At 41.0% G+C, this 17,555-nt stretch overlaps 1 protein-coding gene across 1 annotated transcript; it reads right to left on the bottom strand.

The window, feature by feature from the left end:
- Positions 1 to 16,053: 16,053 nt before the first annotated feature.
- LOC140991759 (uncharacterized) lies at positions 16,054 to 17,277 on the bottom strand. Its single transcript, XM_073461904.1, has one exon. It carries the CDS (start codon positions 17,275 to 17,277, stop codon positions 16,054 to 16,056), a length of 1,224 nt encoding a protein of 407 aa, XP_073318005.1.
- Positions 17,278 to 17,555: the final 278 nt, after the last annotated feature.

The raw sequence follows: 17,555 nt of genomic DNA on the forward strand, positions 1-17,555 counted from the left end.
GATACTCGTCAATTTGTTTTGATGGTTAAGAGAAGCCGGGCATATGTATTAAAGTTCCCCCGGACGAGTGGATCGATCACCAGCTTTCCCTAAGAACATTAACCCATTGCCACACTAGCATTCAGGTGTTGGCTTTGTTTTCATAGCAACTACGAATTGAGCAAGTATTTACCACATTAACTCACAATACAGAATCAAACCACTGAATTAATTAAATATAATTTATTATATACATGCAACATGTAGTGACCCACTGAAATATACATTTTTACAAAAACATAAAATAGGTTTCATAACAAAAAATTATCAAGGGTACATACAGTATGAAATTAAGCAAAGATTACAACAATAAGATATAATCATACTAAGAGACGAAACAAAGGGACAATCAAATCTAAACTGAGATTTGGGGTTTATTTCAAGAAAATTTAAAATAGAATAATACAAAAAATTGTTAAAAATAAATCTTTTCACTCACCGTTTTCACCCAACAAAATGCTGGGCTTTGTAGTGAAAAGCGTATTATGCGTAAAGTTGAAACAGTATGTACCCTAGTGGGGTGTAGAGAGAAAGATGATTTGATGTAAATAAAAACATAAAATATAGTAAAATTAATAAAGAGTAAAGGGCTTTTTGGATATTGAACATTTTATTAACTAATTTAAAATAATATCAAACATAATATATGTTATCAGACTATGTTTAGTGGGTAGGATATGATAACTAATTGGATTGATGACAAAACTCAAGGTAATGATATATAATGTGTTGTGATAAAGCATGTTTTGTTTGGTAAGATTTTAATAAGTGTGATAAATTTTACATTTTTTGTTGTTGGACCAAAATACCCTAAACTAAGTACTGATGACAATTTGGTGTATAAAATGATATTTGTATCAATGTTTTCAAAACCATGTGTTCAACTGTTAATAAATAAATATTTTATAAAATTTAACATTATAAATTATGTATTAATCTAATAATTTTTTAATAAAAATTAATATGAAAATTTATGACATTGAAATAATTAATATATTTGCATTCTATGTAGTTCCCTAGTTAATTTGCATTCTATCTCATTTTTAATATTGATTTCTAATTATTATTTCTCTATTTTTTAAATTTATTTATAATTTATTTAGTTTCATCATGAAATTATTGTATGTAATACGTGTGCAAATAAAAAATATATATAAACCATCAAAGAATAGAGTCCGAATCATGTAGTTGATAAAATTTCTATAATTCCATTTATAACATTCAATTCAACTTATATATCGACTAGTTGATAAAAATCATATTCTTGAACCAAGTTAATGCGCAAAAACATAATTTTTTTGAAAAATTTACGGAACGACGGATACAAAATGTAAAAAAAAAAATCAATTCTTTGGCAAAGAGCGTCCATATACTATTCAAATCCTTCCAAATAACATATGCACTCACCTAAAAACGACAATATCAAAATATTATTACCAAAGAGAAGTTAGATCTAGGAATCCAAATTCTTAACTTGATTTGAAGAGCCTTTTGACTAAGCTTAGCCTACATTCATGACCATGACGCAAGAAAAGGGCCAATTTTCTCGGGTTATCAACCAACAACTCTGCAACAAGAAATTTTTCCACTGCGCTTAACTCTTGAATCACTTCTAATGCGTCTAACGCTTTGTCCATTGCATTTTTCATCTTCTCATCAGTTGATAGTTGTTTAACAAGGCCTGTATAGAAGCCTTGGTCACTTCCGCGACATTGTTAATGGCCGCAACGATGTTATCTTCTTCTTCATTTAACTTCTTATGTTTCTTTGATTTTGACTTGTTTCTTGTAGTTTTCTCGGATGAGGATATTTGTGTCCCAGAAATAGAATCACCAGCTCCTTCAACAACACGAAATACATCCTCAAGCCGAACCTCAATGTCATTAGGTACTTCGTAATTCATATTACGGACATCTTTAACAGAATTTTCAAAGTCCTCTGCATGTTTTCCAGTTGCTCGATCATTTCCAAATATCACACCAATCATGGTAATACGACCATTTCCTAAGATGCAAGAAATGTTCACTATTGTATAACAAATTAAGCAAAACTTGAGGAGACATTATTGTTTGTAAAAACAAACTAGATAAAGAACAAGGATTTACATGTATTCATTTATCAAAAAAAAAATGTATTCCATCTATTAACCAAACAAACAACCATGAAAAATAATACCTTAATCATTGATTCTTATGCCTCATTCGTAGCTTCAACCATTTGTCTGTCTCATTCAAACCGATCCCACTTTTGCTCAAGATTGTCATCAAAGAACCATGTGTTTTCTTCGACGCATGGATTTTTGAATTAATATGTAGATTGCCACGTAAGTGAGTATCTGTGAACATTTTCTTCATCACATCTTCTAAAAATGTTAAGTACCCACATTTAAATCCACTCTCACTTTTCCATCCACGGTTGATAGTGTTTTCAATTCTCGAATAAGAATTTCTTCCTCACGTGTACTCCAAGTACGTCGAGTCTTCTCTACTTTCTTGCCTTTGTCACAAGAACTTGCGGAGCTTGTCCTAGACTCCATAGAATATATTCCTGAAATATATATATATATATATATATATATATATAAATACAATTAACACAAGATAATAAAACAACTTGGATATATAAAATTCATTGCAACATAATATGCACTATTATATCTAAATCAATTAAACGAAAATACCAATGTAAGTGATTAATACATGTTTCGAAAATGAAACTGTGTTTAAAACTAAATCACAACTACTGTAATAATGTTCTACTAGTTGTGATACATAGACATGGGTAAGTTATCTCTCCATATATCCCACATTTCAAAGGACTTAAAATTGTCAATGAAATCATCTTCATTTTCATGGATCAGGGCATTTGTCTCCTTTTCAACTTTCTCAATAGGATCGTTAGGCATTTGAGATCGGATGAAGTTGTGTAACAAAACGCAAGCCAATATGATTATATTTTGCACTTCCATAGGGTAAAAAGGACTTTCAAAGATAGTCCATCTCTTTTTTAGCAAACCAAATGCTCTTTCAATCACATTACGAGCTTGAGAATGTCTCCAATTAAAGATCTCTTTGTAATTTTCTGGGCCAGTTGAATGATTTCTCCAAGCATCCTTATGATATCGTACTCTTCTGTAAGGAATCAAAACTTCGTCCAAATTTGCATATCCATTGTCACACAAGTAATAACACCCTGTCGTTATGATTACATGACAAGTAAGCAACATAAATTGATTTTATAATAAATTGAAACAACATAAACATGTAAATGTTCATATGACCTCTTTGAATTTTTAAACCATCATCGTGAGTCAATGCATCGCGGATAACTCTAGCATCTGCTGTCGATCCCTCCAACCCAATAAGTTCATAAATGAAGTTCATATCACGGTTGCAAACCCCCAATACATTTACTGAAATAGTACCTTTTCTAGTCGTATATTTTGATTTCTCCGAGGCAGGAACATGTACGCTCACATACGTACCGTCCAATGCACCAAGGCAACCCTGCAAAATTTATCATACACAGTAATGTTACATGTCATTGAATAATGACACGTGCAAAATAAAAACGGAACAAGTGTTAACAAATATTAACAAGTATTTGTACATTCACTTAAACAATTTCCAAATTTCATTAGTGCAATTGTCGTCCACGGGAACATGCTTAGCAAGAAATACAGGATGCAACTTAAGAATTGATCGCAAAACTTCATGGAAATGAATGCTGATTGTGTGGCCACTACACATGAAATCGTGACCAGTAATTCGGTTTCTCTTATGATGGGCCAAGATAGACAAAAACATATCAACTTTCTCCTGAATCTGACATATCTAGATTCTACCACTACTCCAACATTAGTTAGCAAATAAAACAAGTGTGCAAATGTATTTCGATTCATCCTCAAATTGACCACACATTGAACATCTCCTATTTCGATAATCCGATATAAGTGGATCATTTGCACATTAATTCTTCATTTCATATTGTTTTAGGCTGTGCTCTACTCACCAAAATTCGTCGTTTGGCGACTAATTTCTTGTATTATAGTGTTAAAAGACATAACATCACGAAAGACTGAAACATTATTTGGTGCAGCAACACTAAAAGTAGAATTTGTCATCGTTTATTGTCCATATTTATGAGATTCTAAGAAAAATTATGATCAAATAAGTCGATTTTGGCTAACCATACTGCAAAACTTAAAGTGAACTTCAATGAAATACCTTCTTGCAGAAGTTTGGGGTTGTGCCAGCTTTGGCGTTCTTCTGTTGCTTCTCTTTAAAAATTTCTAGCAAAATCCTTTTCATTTCTAGTTCTGAAAAATAAAAAATTGCATACTCTGAGATTAGAAGGGTGCTTTATTTTGCATTTGGTTTCTAAAAAAAAAAAACTTTGTCTACAGCTGCACAATATACTGAAACGATTAGATTACGTACTTAGGCAAATCCATATCCAAACAACCACAAAACTGAGACCAAAGAATTGCAACCAATTGTATGCTTGCCACTTAACTCATGTTATGGATCTTTAGGTGGTCAACAACATTGAAGGGGTCCTCTTTTAAAAATAAGATTTCTTTCCAAAAAATTATGAGTGCCTTAGGAAAATATGTCCTGACACCTCAATTTCAAGAATCTATTTCCAATATTAAAAAACAATTGTTCTTAGTTTCTGCCAACTTATAAATATATTGTGCCCATGACTACAAAATCTCTCTTGAGCAATATAAGCCTACAAAATAGTTTTAACACTCTCAACATAAAGAAATGATAAATTTCCAACAATAATGATCAAGTTTGATTGCACTGTCAAGGAGCTAGCTAGCTAGCTAGCAGCCATGTTAAGAAGAGCTATGACACCACAATTAAACTGACAAGACTTATCTTTCGTTTAGGCTTTTTTAATTGTTCTCAAAGCATTTTTGTTAAGAAGTCAAGATTTTAACACTTAAATTAGAAATTGAAGTGACTCGCATTCCAGTAGGCAATGTTCATGGAGAAGATAAATTGATATGGTACTATTCACCAAATGAAGAGTACACTGTCAGATCGGGATATCATTTACTAATGACACAAGATGTGTCTGGAAGCATTGGACAGATATGTGGGGTTCACTAGGGGAATCAAGAATCCCAAATAAAGTCAACATTCATGTATGGCAGATGCTCTTCAAATGCAATAATTGTCCTACCTTCAAATTGCACCCCGAAGACATCACACACACATTCTGGTATTGTGCATTTGCTCGGCGAGTATGGAAGCTGACATGTAAGTGGCCCATTTTGGATAGATTCAGTAGAAGATCGTTCGGGGATTTATTTTATTGGATTGTTGAACAAGGAGAAGATTTCGAAATTTCTAAAATACCGAAAAAGTTCATACGCAATCACCTAAAACGAAAAAACAAAGCTTATACATCTACATTCAAATTCCAATAACTTACATGATGTTATCCGGGTGAATCGGGTACAGCTTGTGTGGACAATCCACTGGATAATGAAGGTAATTTAGTATTTAGGAAATTTGAGTGAAGATAATGGCTTCAATAACACCTGCAAACAAGAAAGGAACTCGTGAATGGGCGCCGGAGGGGTGTCCGACGTAACCACTCCGATGCTAAAGTCAGCAAGTTTTTAGAGGAAGAACACAAGCAATATATGTGAGGATATACGTGTGCTTGAGAGTAAAGAATTTCAGAATTCATAATTGACATTAATACATGCTATTTATAGGAAGAAAAATCTAGGATAACCTCGATTTGCGTGCATACATACCACTTATAGCATTTGATGTTGACGTCATGTCAAGCCACCCTACCTCTGATGACTTTTAGGACACTCTAAATCCATGTTGCTCTGACAGATTAGACAGCCCTTATCAATCACGCTCGAGTGTGGTGCGATTCTCGAGGTAGCCCGGGTGCTTGTACGAGGGCCCGGGCTCTTGACTGCCCCGGAAGAGAAGTAATGCCTGGCTAATGTAGAAAGTACCCGGCATATCTGGCTTTGATCTGGGCCATCCAATTATCTTCCCGGGTCATTCATGACCCGGATCCTTATGAAGGTATCACCACCCATCCCTAAAATAGTCGGGCTAGAGTCTGACTCGCTGTCCCGATCAGTAAAAAATAATTCAGAATGTGTAAGAGCATCGGAGGTTTCAAATATCCCATAGATGGGATGAGATGCAGGGGCCTAATATCTCCCGGGCTTAGAATAAGATGCCGAGGCCTCATGTCTCTCGGACTTAGTATAAGATGTCGGGGCCTCATTTCTCACGGGCTTAGGATATCTTGACGTTTGGTATTCTCGGGTAATGGAGTTATTGTCATGATGATGTGTACCTTAGCATTAAATCACGTCGAAAAACGTTTCGTATTCCGAGAAGTGGATAAGTTTGACGCCTCGATAACCGCATGTGTCCTTTCGTCTTCCGGCACAACTTCCAATATCCATTTCGACCATCCGATTTATTTAGATCAACGATGAAGATTAGCTCCATCCCTTTATATATAGTAGCTCACTAGCTTTTCAAAAATCACTTACAAATTCAAACTTTTGGCAAAAAATTTTAGAAATTTTCTCCTCGAAGCTCCGTCGCGCAAAATCATCCACTTCAGGCGATCTTACACCACTTTCCTCCCCCAAACTTGTAAGTTTCTCCCATCTTTCTTCTTCAAAAATGTCAAATTAAACTTCCTTAACTTCTGGAGCCAATGTGCGAGGCTCATCTGGGTATGAGTCCACAGCGCTGCGCTCCGATTCTCCCCCTTCTCCTCCTCACCGTCGTATTTCTACCCAAGCCTCCAAAAAACCCCTAGCCCATCGAACCAAACCATCCTCTTCAAAACCCTCTTCCTCTGGCCTCTCCCGAGCTCTGCAAAAGAGCAAAGGTAAAGGCAAAGCCCGGGCATCGAGCCCTCCTAACACTGAGACCTCGGGAGTTCCTTGGTTCTCCTCAATGAGCAGCACCTTGCGCTCGGGGGCGGATGAGGAACTCCAGGTCTTGGGCTCTATCCCTTCCAATTTTTCCATTCTGATTCCCGGTCCCTCTGACAGGGCAGACAACCCTCCCTCCGGCTACACCACCTTCTTCCGGGACCAACTTAGGAATGGTCTCCGGTTCCCCCTCACTTCTTTTTACATCGAGGTCGCCAAGTTCTTTGGTGTACCTATTAACCAACTACATCCAAACTCTTTCAGGATTATGGCCTCAGCCTATATCCTTTTTAAGATGAACAATCTTGTCATCAACCCTCTCATTCTTCATTACTACTTCTCTTGCAGACTCGGGGATAATGCCTTCTCCCTGACTACCCGATTAAATGCCCGGTTCCTTGATGACATCCTTCATCTCAGAAGAGATGGAAAGGACGATTCTTCTTTATTCAACTCCCTGGTCCCCTCCCTTGCCTTACCAACTTTCTTCACTCTCTGCCTCCACAACCTTCCCTCCCCAAAACCTATAAATTTGAGGAACCATTCCTTGTGAGCCAAACATTGGTGTAGGGGTGTAAATACTCCTCCTCCACCCTCATATCCAATGAGAACCTGATTGCTTATAGGTTGAGTGCCCGAGCTGAGGACTCCTTGGACCGGGTAATTGATGAGGTGGTTGTCTCAGGCTCTCAACCCATTAATTCTTCTTTTTTCCCTCCTCTTCTATACTCTTAGTCTGCAAATTCAATCTTACTAACCATGTTACTCTCTTGTGTAGATAACTCCGAGATGCAAGCAGCATTTTCCAAGAAGAGGGCAGCTGAGAAAGCAGCCCAGGAGAAGAAAATGGCAGCTCGTTGAGCAGATGCTGAAGAAAAGAAAAGGCAGGCCGAGGAGGAGGCGGTCTTGAGAAATGAATCTGCCCAAGAAAACATTCCGCCCGATCAGGAGCGGATCGTTTCTCGGGTGGTGACCGAAACCACTAAGGAAGTTGAAGATCTGATTCCTCTTAGGCAGAGGAAACGAAAGGCTGCAACAGATCCAGAGCTGCACGTGCTCGAGGAGTTTCCCGAGGGTGGCCAGGGCACCTCCCGGTCCACTCAACCCACTGATAAACCCTGCCGAGAGATCTTTCAAACTGATCAGCCTTCCCGGGCTTATATCTTTTTTGAGGGGGCTACTTCCACCGGCATTCGGCTCTTCAAGCAGATGCTCATCCCTGCTGAGGAAGCGTTTTTGAAGAACTCCTTGCCAGGTGCCAGATTCCTGGAAGGCTCAAACTGGCTCTTGTCTGTAAGTCTCTTCTTCTCTCCTCTTTTTTTTTTTTATAACTTAACTCCCTTTGCACAGGCTGCTCTGATGATAGTCTCGGCCTTCGAGGAGGTGGCTTTAGTGGCCACTAAGAAAGATCAACAAACCCGAGCTAGTCAAGACCTTTTCAAGCAAATACAAGAAGAGCTGGCCCAGGCTACTCGGGCTCATGAAAAAGAGACCGCCGGTCTCAAGACCTCCCTCGAAATGGCCAACCAACAACTGGTGTAACATCCCAAAAATTTGAAGGTCCACAAGAACCACGTGCATGCAAGTTATAAAATTTCTTTGGTATTTTATTTAATTGTTTTAAAGCATTAAATATATGTTTATTTCATTAATTTGTGTTTAATTATTTTCAAGCATTTTATGCATAATTATTGCATGATAGGGATTTATTTCATAATATTTAAAAGTTCATGCATTATGGTTTCTAGATGCATTTCGCGCTCGAACGAGGAACGGAGCCCGGAGAATTATCAGGAAAAATATTTTAATTACATGACTTATTTTTATTAATTAATTTAAGGTGTTTTTAAATGTACTTTTCAAAAATAAGATTTTATTAGGTATTTTTACCCTCGTGATTGTATTTTTAACGGTACACAAATTTTATCAAATCAGAGGACTTTTTGAGGGTTCGGATAATATTTTCAAAACTTTTCCAACACAAAATATTTTTCGGGAGTTTGTTTGAAATTAATAGGCCTACTTTTAAGCTTGTTGGGCTTAAAATCATTTTTTAAAACCTTAATTAGCAACTTAGGGCCCATTAGTTAATTGTTTACCCTGTAAATAATACATAATTTAACCCTAAACCTATTACTCCCAACCCCACCAGCCAACACCCTTCTCCCAATCAACACCCTCACAGTTTTCAGAAAATTTCATCAAGAAGCCATCGGCCACCCCTTTGCTTGCAAGGAAAAATTCATTTGGCACTCGTTCTTCGTTTCCCTCGCGACTACATCATCAAGGCACGCATTGTACCTTTGTTTTTGCATCACATACGTTGTATACTTGTGTGCATGAAATATTTCGATCCATACAAGAACGTGCAAGGTTTTGGGTTTTCTTTGTTACTCTTGCGTTTTTCGGTTGCTCACGTTTATCTTTTGTGTTGTGCAAAGGGCTGCCATATTCAAGATGTTAAGGGGCTGTGTAAAAATGGTTTAGGTGCTGTCACGTAGGCTGGGACTGCGATCTATCCTTGTTGGTGAGAAGGGTCGGCGGCTTGAGGTTTATGTGGTGTCTTTGGTAGCCGAGAGTGAAGGATGATGGGTTCAAGAGAGGTGGGCGTTCCAGCTGTGCGAGAACCCTTCCTGACTTTGGACCAGACCCTGGTGGGCTGAGTTATTGTCTGGAATGGTGCAAACACAGCTGGGCGTGGTGGTGTGCTCGATCGAGTGAAGGGGAAGACGAGGAGTGTGATGCTCGCGCCCGAGTGCGTGCGTGCTAGGGTGTGCTTGGGGTTGGGGGCCGTGAGTTTATATGTCCAGGAAGATGTCAACGTGGGGCTTGGAGTAGTTGAGGAGTGAATGGTGTTGTTAGGTGCAAGCTAGGGTCGAATTTTGGAGTATTAATTGCATTAGGGTCCAAGTTTGTCACTTGTGCAATTCCAGCAGCTTTCAAGGGGGTGACCGAGGAGCTTAGAAGTCTGGTTTTTAAGATTTTAGTACCATTATAGTTTTTTTTAAATATGATAAAAAGTTGGGAGAAATTTGGTTAAGTTTCGAGTCGATTCTGGTTGAAACCGGGACCCCGGTCTGAGTTTTAAAACGCATCGGTTAAGTTTTGAAACGGGATCGAGTTTACGTCTAGGAATGCTTATAAAAATGTTTTGGGACATTTTAAGGAGTTTGGTAAGCTTCGGGTCATTTTTAGAGGTCCAGGGATGAAACGATACTTTTCAGGTTTCCAGGGACAAAATGTTCATTTTGCACACATGGTGAGATTTTGGTCCTAGCAGTGCCCTAAGCACAAATTATGATATTTTAAATGATCATGCATCATGTTTATGATTTTTACGCTATTATGATAATTATGATGCATGCTTGGTTTAAAGGAAAAATTATGTATACGCATGCTTTTATTTAAGTGATGAATATGTTAATACGTTTTGAAGGAAGTGATTTAGTTGTGACTAACACGATGACACGATGACATGTAAGGCCCGGACTCAGTGGGCGGGTAATGCCGTCGCTGATGATTCTCGCCGCCGGGTACCGCGGTTACACGTAGATGGATCCATCGACTGAAATGATGACATGATGATACGAAAGTCACAGCTAATGAACGGAATTCAAATTAAGAAATTAACACGTATATGCTGATACGATTATAGATGCTATGATTATTAACATGTTTTGACAGGACATGTTTACTCATTCGATATGATTACATGATGGGACATGTTTTGACATGTTATGATTTTTACACGATACGCTCATGTTCATTTTTTTTTTAAGATTGATGAAATGTATGTTGATTATGCTATTTTTCAATGCTGTGTGCTACGTATATGTATTTGTTATTACTAGTACAAGTGTGTTGAGTCTTTAGACTCACTAGGCGTGTGTGATGCAGGTGAGCATTTGTTCCGGAGACAGGAGGTGCCGAAGACTAAGTAGGTAGGCGGGGTGTGCAGTGACATGACCCGAGAACCGCATGTTTTCCGCTTGATGTTTTATGAGATTTGAGAGGAGATGAATATTTTAATACGTTGATGATTTTAAGATTTTTATACATTTATTTTTATGTATGAGTTAGGATAAGTTTGGTTATTTTAAACTGCGTTATTTCTACTGTCAAATATTTAAGATTATTTTTAAATGTTATATTTTCTGTAGAGCGCATACATACGAAACATTTAAATATTATTTCGAAAATGTGAGCTTTAAAAAAATATATATTTCCGCACTTTTAAAACGGTAGATGTTTCAACTGGCCTCTGCCCAGACTGCCCGAGATGAAAGCTTGGTCTGGGAGGAAACTTCTCATAGGCATATTTCCTTCCTGGAGTCCAGAGCTCGTTACCTTGAGGACGAAGCCAGCCTACAGCAGCATCTAGCCACGGCTGCCGAAGAAAAGCTAAGGGCCCTGCAACTTACTCAGGAGGAATGGAGGGCCCTCTTCCTCCACTCCTCGGAATTCTAGGCGGCTGTTGAAGATAAGTCTTACAACTACTTCAAAGTCGGCTTTGGGAAGTGTCAGGAGCAATTCGAAGAAGAGGGTCTTATCCCTGTAGGCAAGGAAGGATTCCCGGATATTGACAAGGCCATCGACTCCTTCCCAAGGACGATGCTGCTGGTAAAGAGGCCGAGAAGGCTCCTGAGGAAACCGGGGAGCAATCTGTCCTAGTAGATTTAGAATAGGATTGTAGGCTTGTAAATTTTCCTTTCTTTGTAACTTCCAGCCTCCGGGCTTTTGACTAATAAAACTTCTTTTTTCTTTATATAATGCTTTCTGTGCCTTTATTGCTTACATCATTCTTCAATACCCGGTCATTTGGAACTGATTGTAACTTATAAAATCACAGATATTTCTAAATGCTGAAAACTAACCGGTAATTTCAAATAAGTAATCTGGTTGTATAAACCTTAATCCCGGGTGTAAGGCCCTTGTATGTGTAACCAAAGTGCGGAATTTGGGCAGGGGAGCCTATCTCAGGACTTAGACTGGTCGGGGTGTAGTTCCCCGAGTTTCTTAATGGTAGAGGTGTGGTGCCCCGGGCCAGGATGTAGTGTCCTGGGCTTATTAAGAACCAAGGAACGGAGCCTTGGGCCAAGGAGCATGTCCCGGGACTTGAGAATGATCGAGGTGTGGTGCCCCGAGCCAGGGTGTAGTGCCCTGGGCTTATTAAGAACCAAGGAACGGAGCCTTGGGCCAAGGAGCATGTCCCGGGACTTCAGAATGATCGAGGTGTGGTGCCCCGAGCCAGGGTGTAGTGCCCTGGGCTTATTAAAAACCAAGGTACGGAGCTTTGGGCCGGGGAGCATGTCCCAGGACTTGGGAATGGTCGAGGTGTGGTGCCCGGAGCCAGGATGTAGTGCCTTGGGCTTATTAATAACCAAGGTACAGAGCCTTGGGCTGGGGAGCATGTCCCGGGACTTGGGAATGGTCGAGGTGTGGTGCCTCGAGCCAGGGTGTAGTGTCCTAGGCTTATTTAAGAAACAAAGTTTTGTACCTCCTGGATTGAGATATAACAATAATATGCACAACTCTTCTATGAGAAAATAGACCTTTTATTATATCTTCAAATAATCATTACATCTGTCAAGCATAATACTTTTTTAAATGAAATACATTCCAATGCCTTTTAAGAGATCGTCCTTGAGCATCTTCCAAATAGAAAGCTCCTGAGCTAACCCTCCGGGTTACTTTGTAAGATCCTTCCCACCGACCTTCAAGTTTTCCCACATCTCCTGCCGGATTAAATTTTTTCATAACCAGATCTCCTACTTGAAAATCTCAGATTCGTACTCTCTTGTTGTATGATTTCATAACTCGACCTCGGTATGCTTCCATTCGAATCATGGCTTGATCTCTCTTTTCTTCCAATAAGTTCAACTCCATTGCCCGGATACTATCATTATCATCCGTGTAAAATTCTACCCGGGCAGATGACTGCCCAATTTCAACTGGAAGGACTGCTTTAGAACCATATATCAGGTTGAAAGGAGTTTCTTGAGTAGGTGCCCGGAGAGTAGTCCTGTATGCCCAAAGAACACTGGGCAATTCCTCCACCCAGTCTTTTCCCTTGCCTTGCAGCCTGGTCTTCAGGGCTTGCACAATGATTCTGTTCACAACCTCTGTTTGGCCATTGGCTTTAGGATATGCAACAGAAGTGAAGGACTGAGTGATCTTCATTTCCCGGCACCAAGATGTAATCTCCCTACCCTGAAACTGTCTCCCATTATCTGAAATCAGTCTTCTGGGTACTTCAAACCGGCATACTATGTTCTTCCATAGAAACTTCAAGACATCTTGCTCAGTGATCTTAGCCAGGGGCTCGGCTTCTACCCATTTAGAAAAATAATCCACAGCAACCAGCAAGAATTTCTTCTGAGCCCGAGCAATTGGGAACGGGCCAACAATATCCATACCCCACTGATCAGAAGGACAAGATGCCCAGATAGGCTTCATGGGAGTGACCGGGCTGTGCTTGAAATTTGAGTGATGTTGACACCCTTCACAAGCCCGAACCACTTAGGCAGAGTCATGACTGATCGTTGGCCACCAGAATCTAGCAAGCATTGCTTTCCGGACCAAAGATATTCCTCCGAGATGCTCTCCATAGCAACCTTCATGAATTTCCCGGAGGACATAATCCACCTCCCCCGAAGCTAAGCACTTCAATAAGGGTCCCTGAAATGATCTCCTATATAAGACATTATTTAAGAGAAAAACCTGGAAGCTTGTCTCTTTATCTTCTGGGCTCGGGCTCTGTCTTCAGGTAATTCATTGCTCACGCTGAACTTTATCAAAGGTGTCATCCAGGAATCCTTAGGTGCCGGCAATACATCTTCTTCAGTAGAGAGAACTAGCCGGGAAACATGCAATACATCCTGGGTATTGACTTCTGACAAAGAAGCAGCCATTTTTGCCAACGTATCTGCCTCCCCATTCTCCTCCCGGGGTATTTGTTTAATGCTCCAATCCGCAAAAACTGATGCCTGGGCTCTTATGAGCTGTAATTACTTGTGCATCCTGTCATCTTTAGCTTCATAAGCACCCTTTATTTGCTGAGCTATTAACTGTGAATCAGAATACATAATAATCCGAGAAGCTCCAATTTCTCGGGCAGCTCGGATACCAGCAAGGACAGCTTCATACTCGGCTTCATTGTTAGTTACCCGAAAATCAATCCTTAAGGTCAATTTAATCTTCTCTCCCGGGGGAGATATTATCACCACACCTACTCCACATCCAGCAAGGCTAGACGCCCCCATCCACAAAAACTCTCCACACCTCCTCTTCATCGAGCTGAACCATCTCGGATAAGAAATCTGATAAGGCTTGTGCTTTGATAGCAACCCGGGGCTTATAGTCAATGTCATACTCGCCCAATTCCACTGTCCACTTGATCATCCGCCGGGACACTTCTGAGTGAGTCATAATCCTCCCAAGAGGACTATTGGTGAGAACAATTATAGGATGCGACAGAAAGTAAGGTCGCAACTTCCGGGCGGTCATAACCAAGGCTAGGGCGATTTTCTCTACTTCACTGTACCGAAGCTCGGGGCCTCTCAGAGCATGGCTGACATAATAGACAGGCTTTTGGTCAGAGCCTTCTTCTTTTATCAGTACCGAGCTGACAGCATACTCTGTAGTAGATAGATAAACAAAAAAATTTTACCCGAGCTCGGGCTTCACCAGTACAAGGAGCTCGGCCAGATGACTCTTCAGATCAAGATCCAGGAAGGCTTGCTCACATTTTTCATCCCGTCCAAACTGCTGGGCTTTCCTCAGGACCTGAAAGAAAGGATAACTCCTATGTGCTGATCGGGATATAAACTGAGATAGAGAAGCAATCCTCTAGGTCAGCTTCTGCACTTCTTTGACAGATCGGGGAGATGGCATGCACAACACAGATTTTACATTATCATGATTCACTTCAATCCCCAGGTCTATTACTATAAAACCCAAAAACTTGCCACTCTTTACACCAAAAATACATTTGGTCGGATTGAGCTTGATTCCGTAATGCATCAGAGTGGCAAAAGTCTCCTCCAAATCAGTAATGAAGTCCGCAACCCCCTTAGATTTTCCCAGGATGTCGTCCACATATACCTCCACATTCCTGTCCAGCTGCTTCTCAAAGACTTTGTTCATAAGACGCTGGTAGGTGGCCCCAGTATTCTTCAACCCGAAAGGCATAACAACTTAGCAAAATGTACCTCTCGAGGTGATGAAGCTGGCCTTATCTTGATCATCCTTGGCCAGGGGGATTTGATGGTACCCCTGGTAAGCGTCCATGAAACTCAGCAGCTCATAGCCCGAGGTGGAGTCCACCAATTGATCAATTTGGGGCAAAGGATAGTGGTCCTTGGGGCAGGCTTTATTCAGATCCCGGAAATACACGCACATCCTCCACTTCCCGGTGGATTTTGGCACCAATACCACATTCGAGAGTCATGTAGGAAATTGTATTTTCCGAATGTGGCCAGCCTGCAGCAACTCTTTCACCTGTACGTCAATAACTTTGTCCTTCTCAGGACCAAAGTGCCTTTTCTTTTGCTTCACCGGGTGAGATCCCGGGAGAATATTCAAATAATGCTCAGATATCATGGGTGACATCCCTGTCAACTCCTGCTGGGACCGGGAAAAAACATGAATATTAGTTTTTAAATAGTTAAGTAAACTGACCCGGGTGGATACATTGAGATCCAGAGCCACCCGGATCTGCTGGCCTGGTCCGATCTCCACAACCTCCTGCTCCTCTTCTGCTATGAAATGCACCTCCCCCTTTTCGACTACTCTCCCACCTACTTCATCAATTCTCACTTTCTTTCCTTCCTTCTTGGCTTTGATCTGATCTACCCGGACATCTTCTACATAACACTTCCGGGAGGAGGGTTGATCTCCCCGGACTTCACCCACTTGGCTACCCACAGAGAACTTGATCTTCTGGTGATAAGTATATACCACGACCCTCAATTCATTCATAGCCGGCCTCCTCAGAATGTTATTATACGATGATGTGGAGTCCACCTCAATGAAAGTGGTCATCACCGTCTTCTTGACATCCCGGGAGCCCAAAATTAATGGCAGCACAATCTCCCCCTCCGGGTAAACCACATGGCAGCAAAGCCAAAAAGTGCAGTTTCTACAGTCTCCAGCTGGAATCCCTGCAAATCCATCAGTACCGGAGCATCCTTGAAGATCACGTTCACAGAACTCCCTGAGTCCACAAAGACTCTCAGGATGTCATAGTTCGCCACCCAGGCCTGGATGACCAGGGCATCATTGTGAGGAAGATTTACTTCCTTCAAATCCTCCGGGCCAAAGCTAATCACCGCCTCACTCCTCCTTGCCCCTTGTACTTCCATACAGTCTCGCCGACTCCTCGACTTCCTGGCCTGATTAGAATCTCCATCGGTGGAGCCTCCTGATATCATCTTAATCAACCCCATGGCCGGGGGTGAAGTCTTCTTCCATTCGGGCTCTTGCTCCCTCCTCCTACCCGGATCACTCCTCGGGTTACTCCTTACATATCCTCTTCGGGCACTGGACCCTGGCTGTTGAGATGTCCATGGTAGCAATTTCGGCCTCTTGTTGGCTTGACTAGGTCCCGAGACGGAAGGTAAGACATAGTTTCCCTTCAACATTTTGCAGTCCTCGATATTGTGATAACATACCTTGTGGAGAGTGCAAAATCCTCTCTTCTCAGGCCGGGATAGTTGATGATCCGAGGCCGGATCTCTACTGCACTCTTGGACCGCTCTATCTCGGGCAATCTCTAGAGGTACAAGGTGAGAAAAGTGCCCTGAATTACCCTTCTTTTGTCCTTTCTCCTCGGACTTAGACACCCGGTCTCCTCTCTCCTTCCTTACGGCCTCCCTCTTCTGCTTCTCGGCTTCCTCCATATTGATGTATTTTTCTGCCCGGGATAATAAGTCCTCGAAGTCCCCGGGCACTTTCTTGGTCAACGACTTGAAAAATTCATCCTCCCTCAAACCTTGGGTGAATGCAGTAGTTTTCGTCTCAGTGGCGCAGGTGGGGACATCCAAAGCCACTCTATTAAACCTTTTGATGTAGGCCCTCAAACTCTCATCCGAGCTCTGCTTAACTTCGAAAAGACTAAAAGCAGTCTTCTTGTATTTCTTACTCCTGCTAAAATGGTGTAAAAAAACCTTCTGGAAGTCTTTAAAAGAATGAATACTTTGAGGGGCCAGCCCCTCAAACCACCTCTGAGCTGAGTCCACCAAAGTGGTGAGGATCATCTTACACTTGATTCGATCAGTGTAACAGTGTAGCATGGCCATATTCTCAAACCTGGCCAGGTGCTCCTCGGGGTCCGCATTTCCATCGTAATCTTTTACTTTGGCGGACTTGAAGTTCCCGGGAAGAGGTTCCCGAACAATGATATCAGCAAACGGGCAACCTTTAGAAACTGCCCGAGAAATACTACCGCTTTCCAACTGCCCCTCTAAAACCTTCATTTTCTGCCTTAGTTCCAGCAACTCCTCGGCAACGGTAGGTGATTTGGATCTAGCACTGGACTCTTCGTCTTCTCCTCTCACCTCCTCCTCCCTCAATTCTT

Source organism: Primulina huaijiensis, chromosome 2 (assembly GCF_012295235.1).
Source record: "Primulina huaijiensis isolate GDHJ02 chromosome 2, ASM1229523v2, whole genome shotgun sequence".
Classification (NCBI taxonomy): Eukaryota; Viridiplantae; Streptophyta; class Magnoliopsida; order Lamiales; family Gesneriaceae; genus Primulina; species Primulina huaijiensis.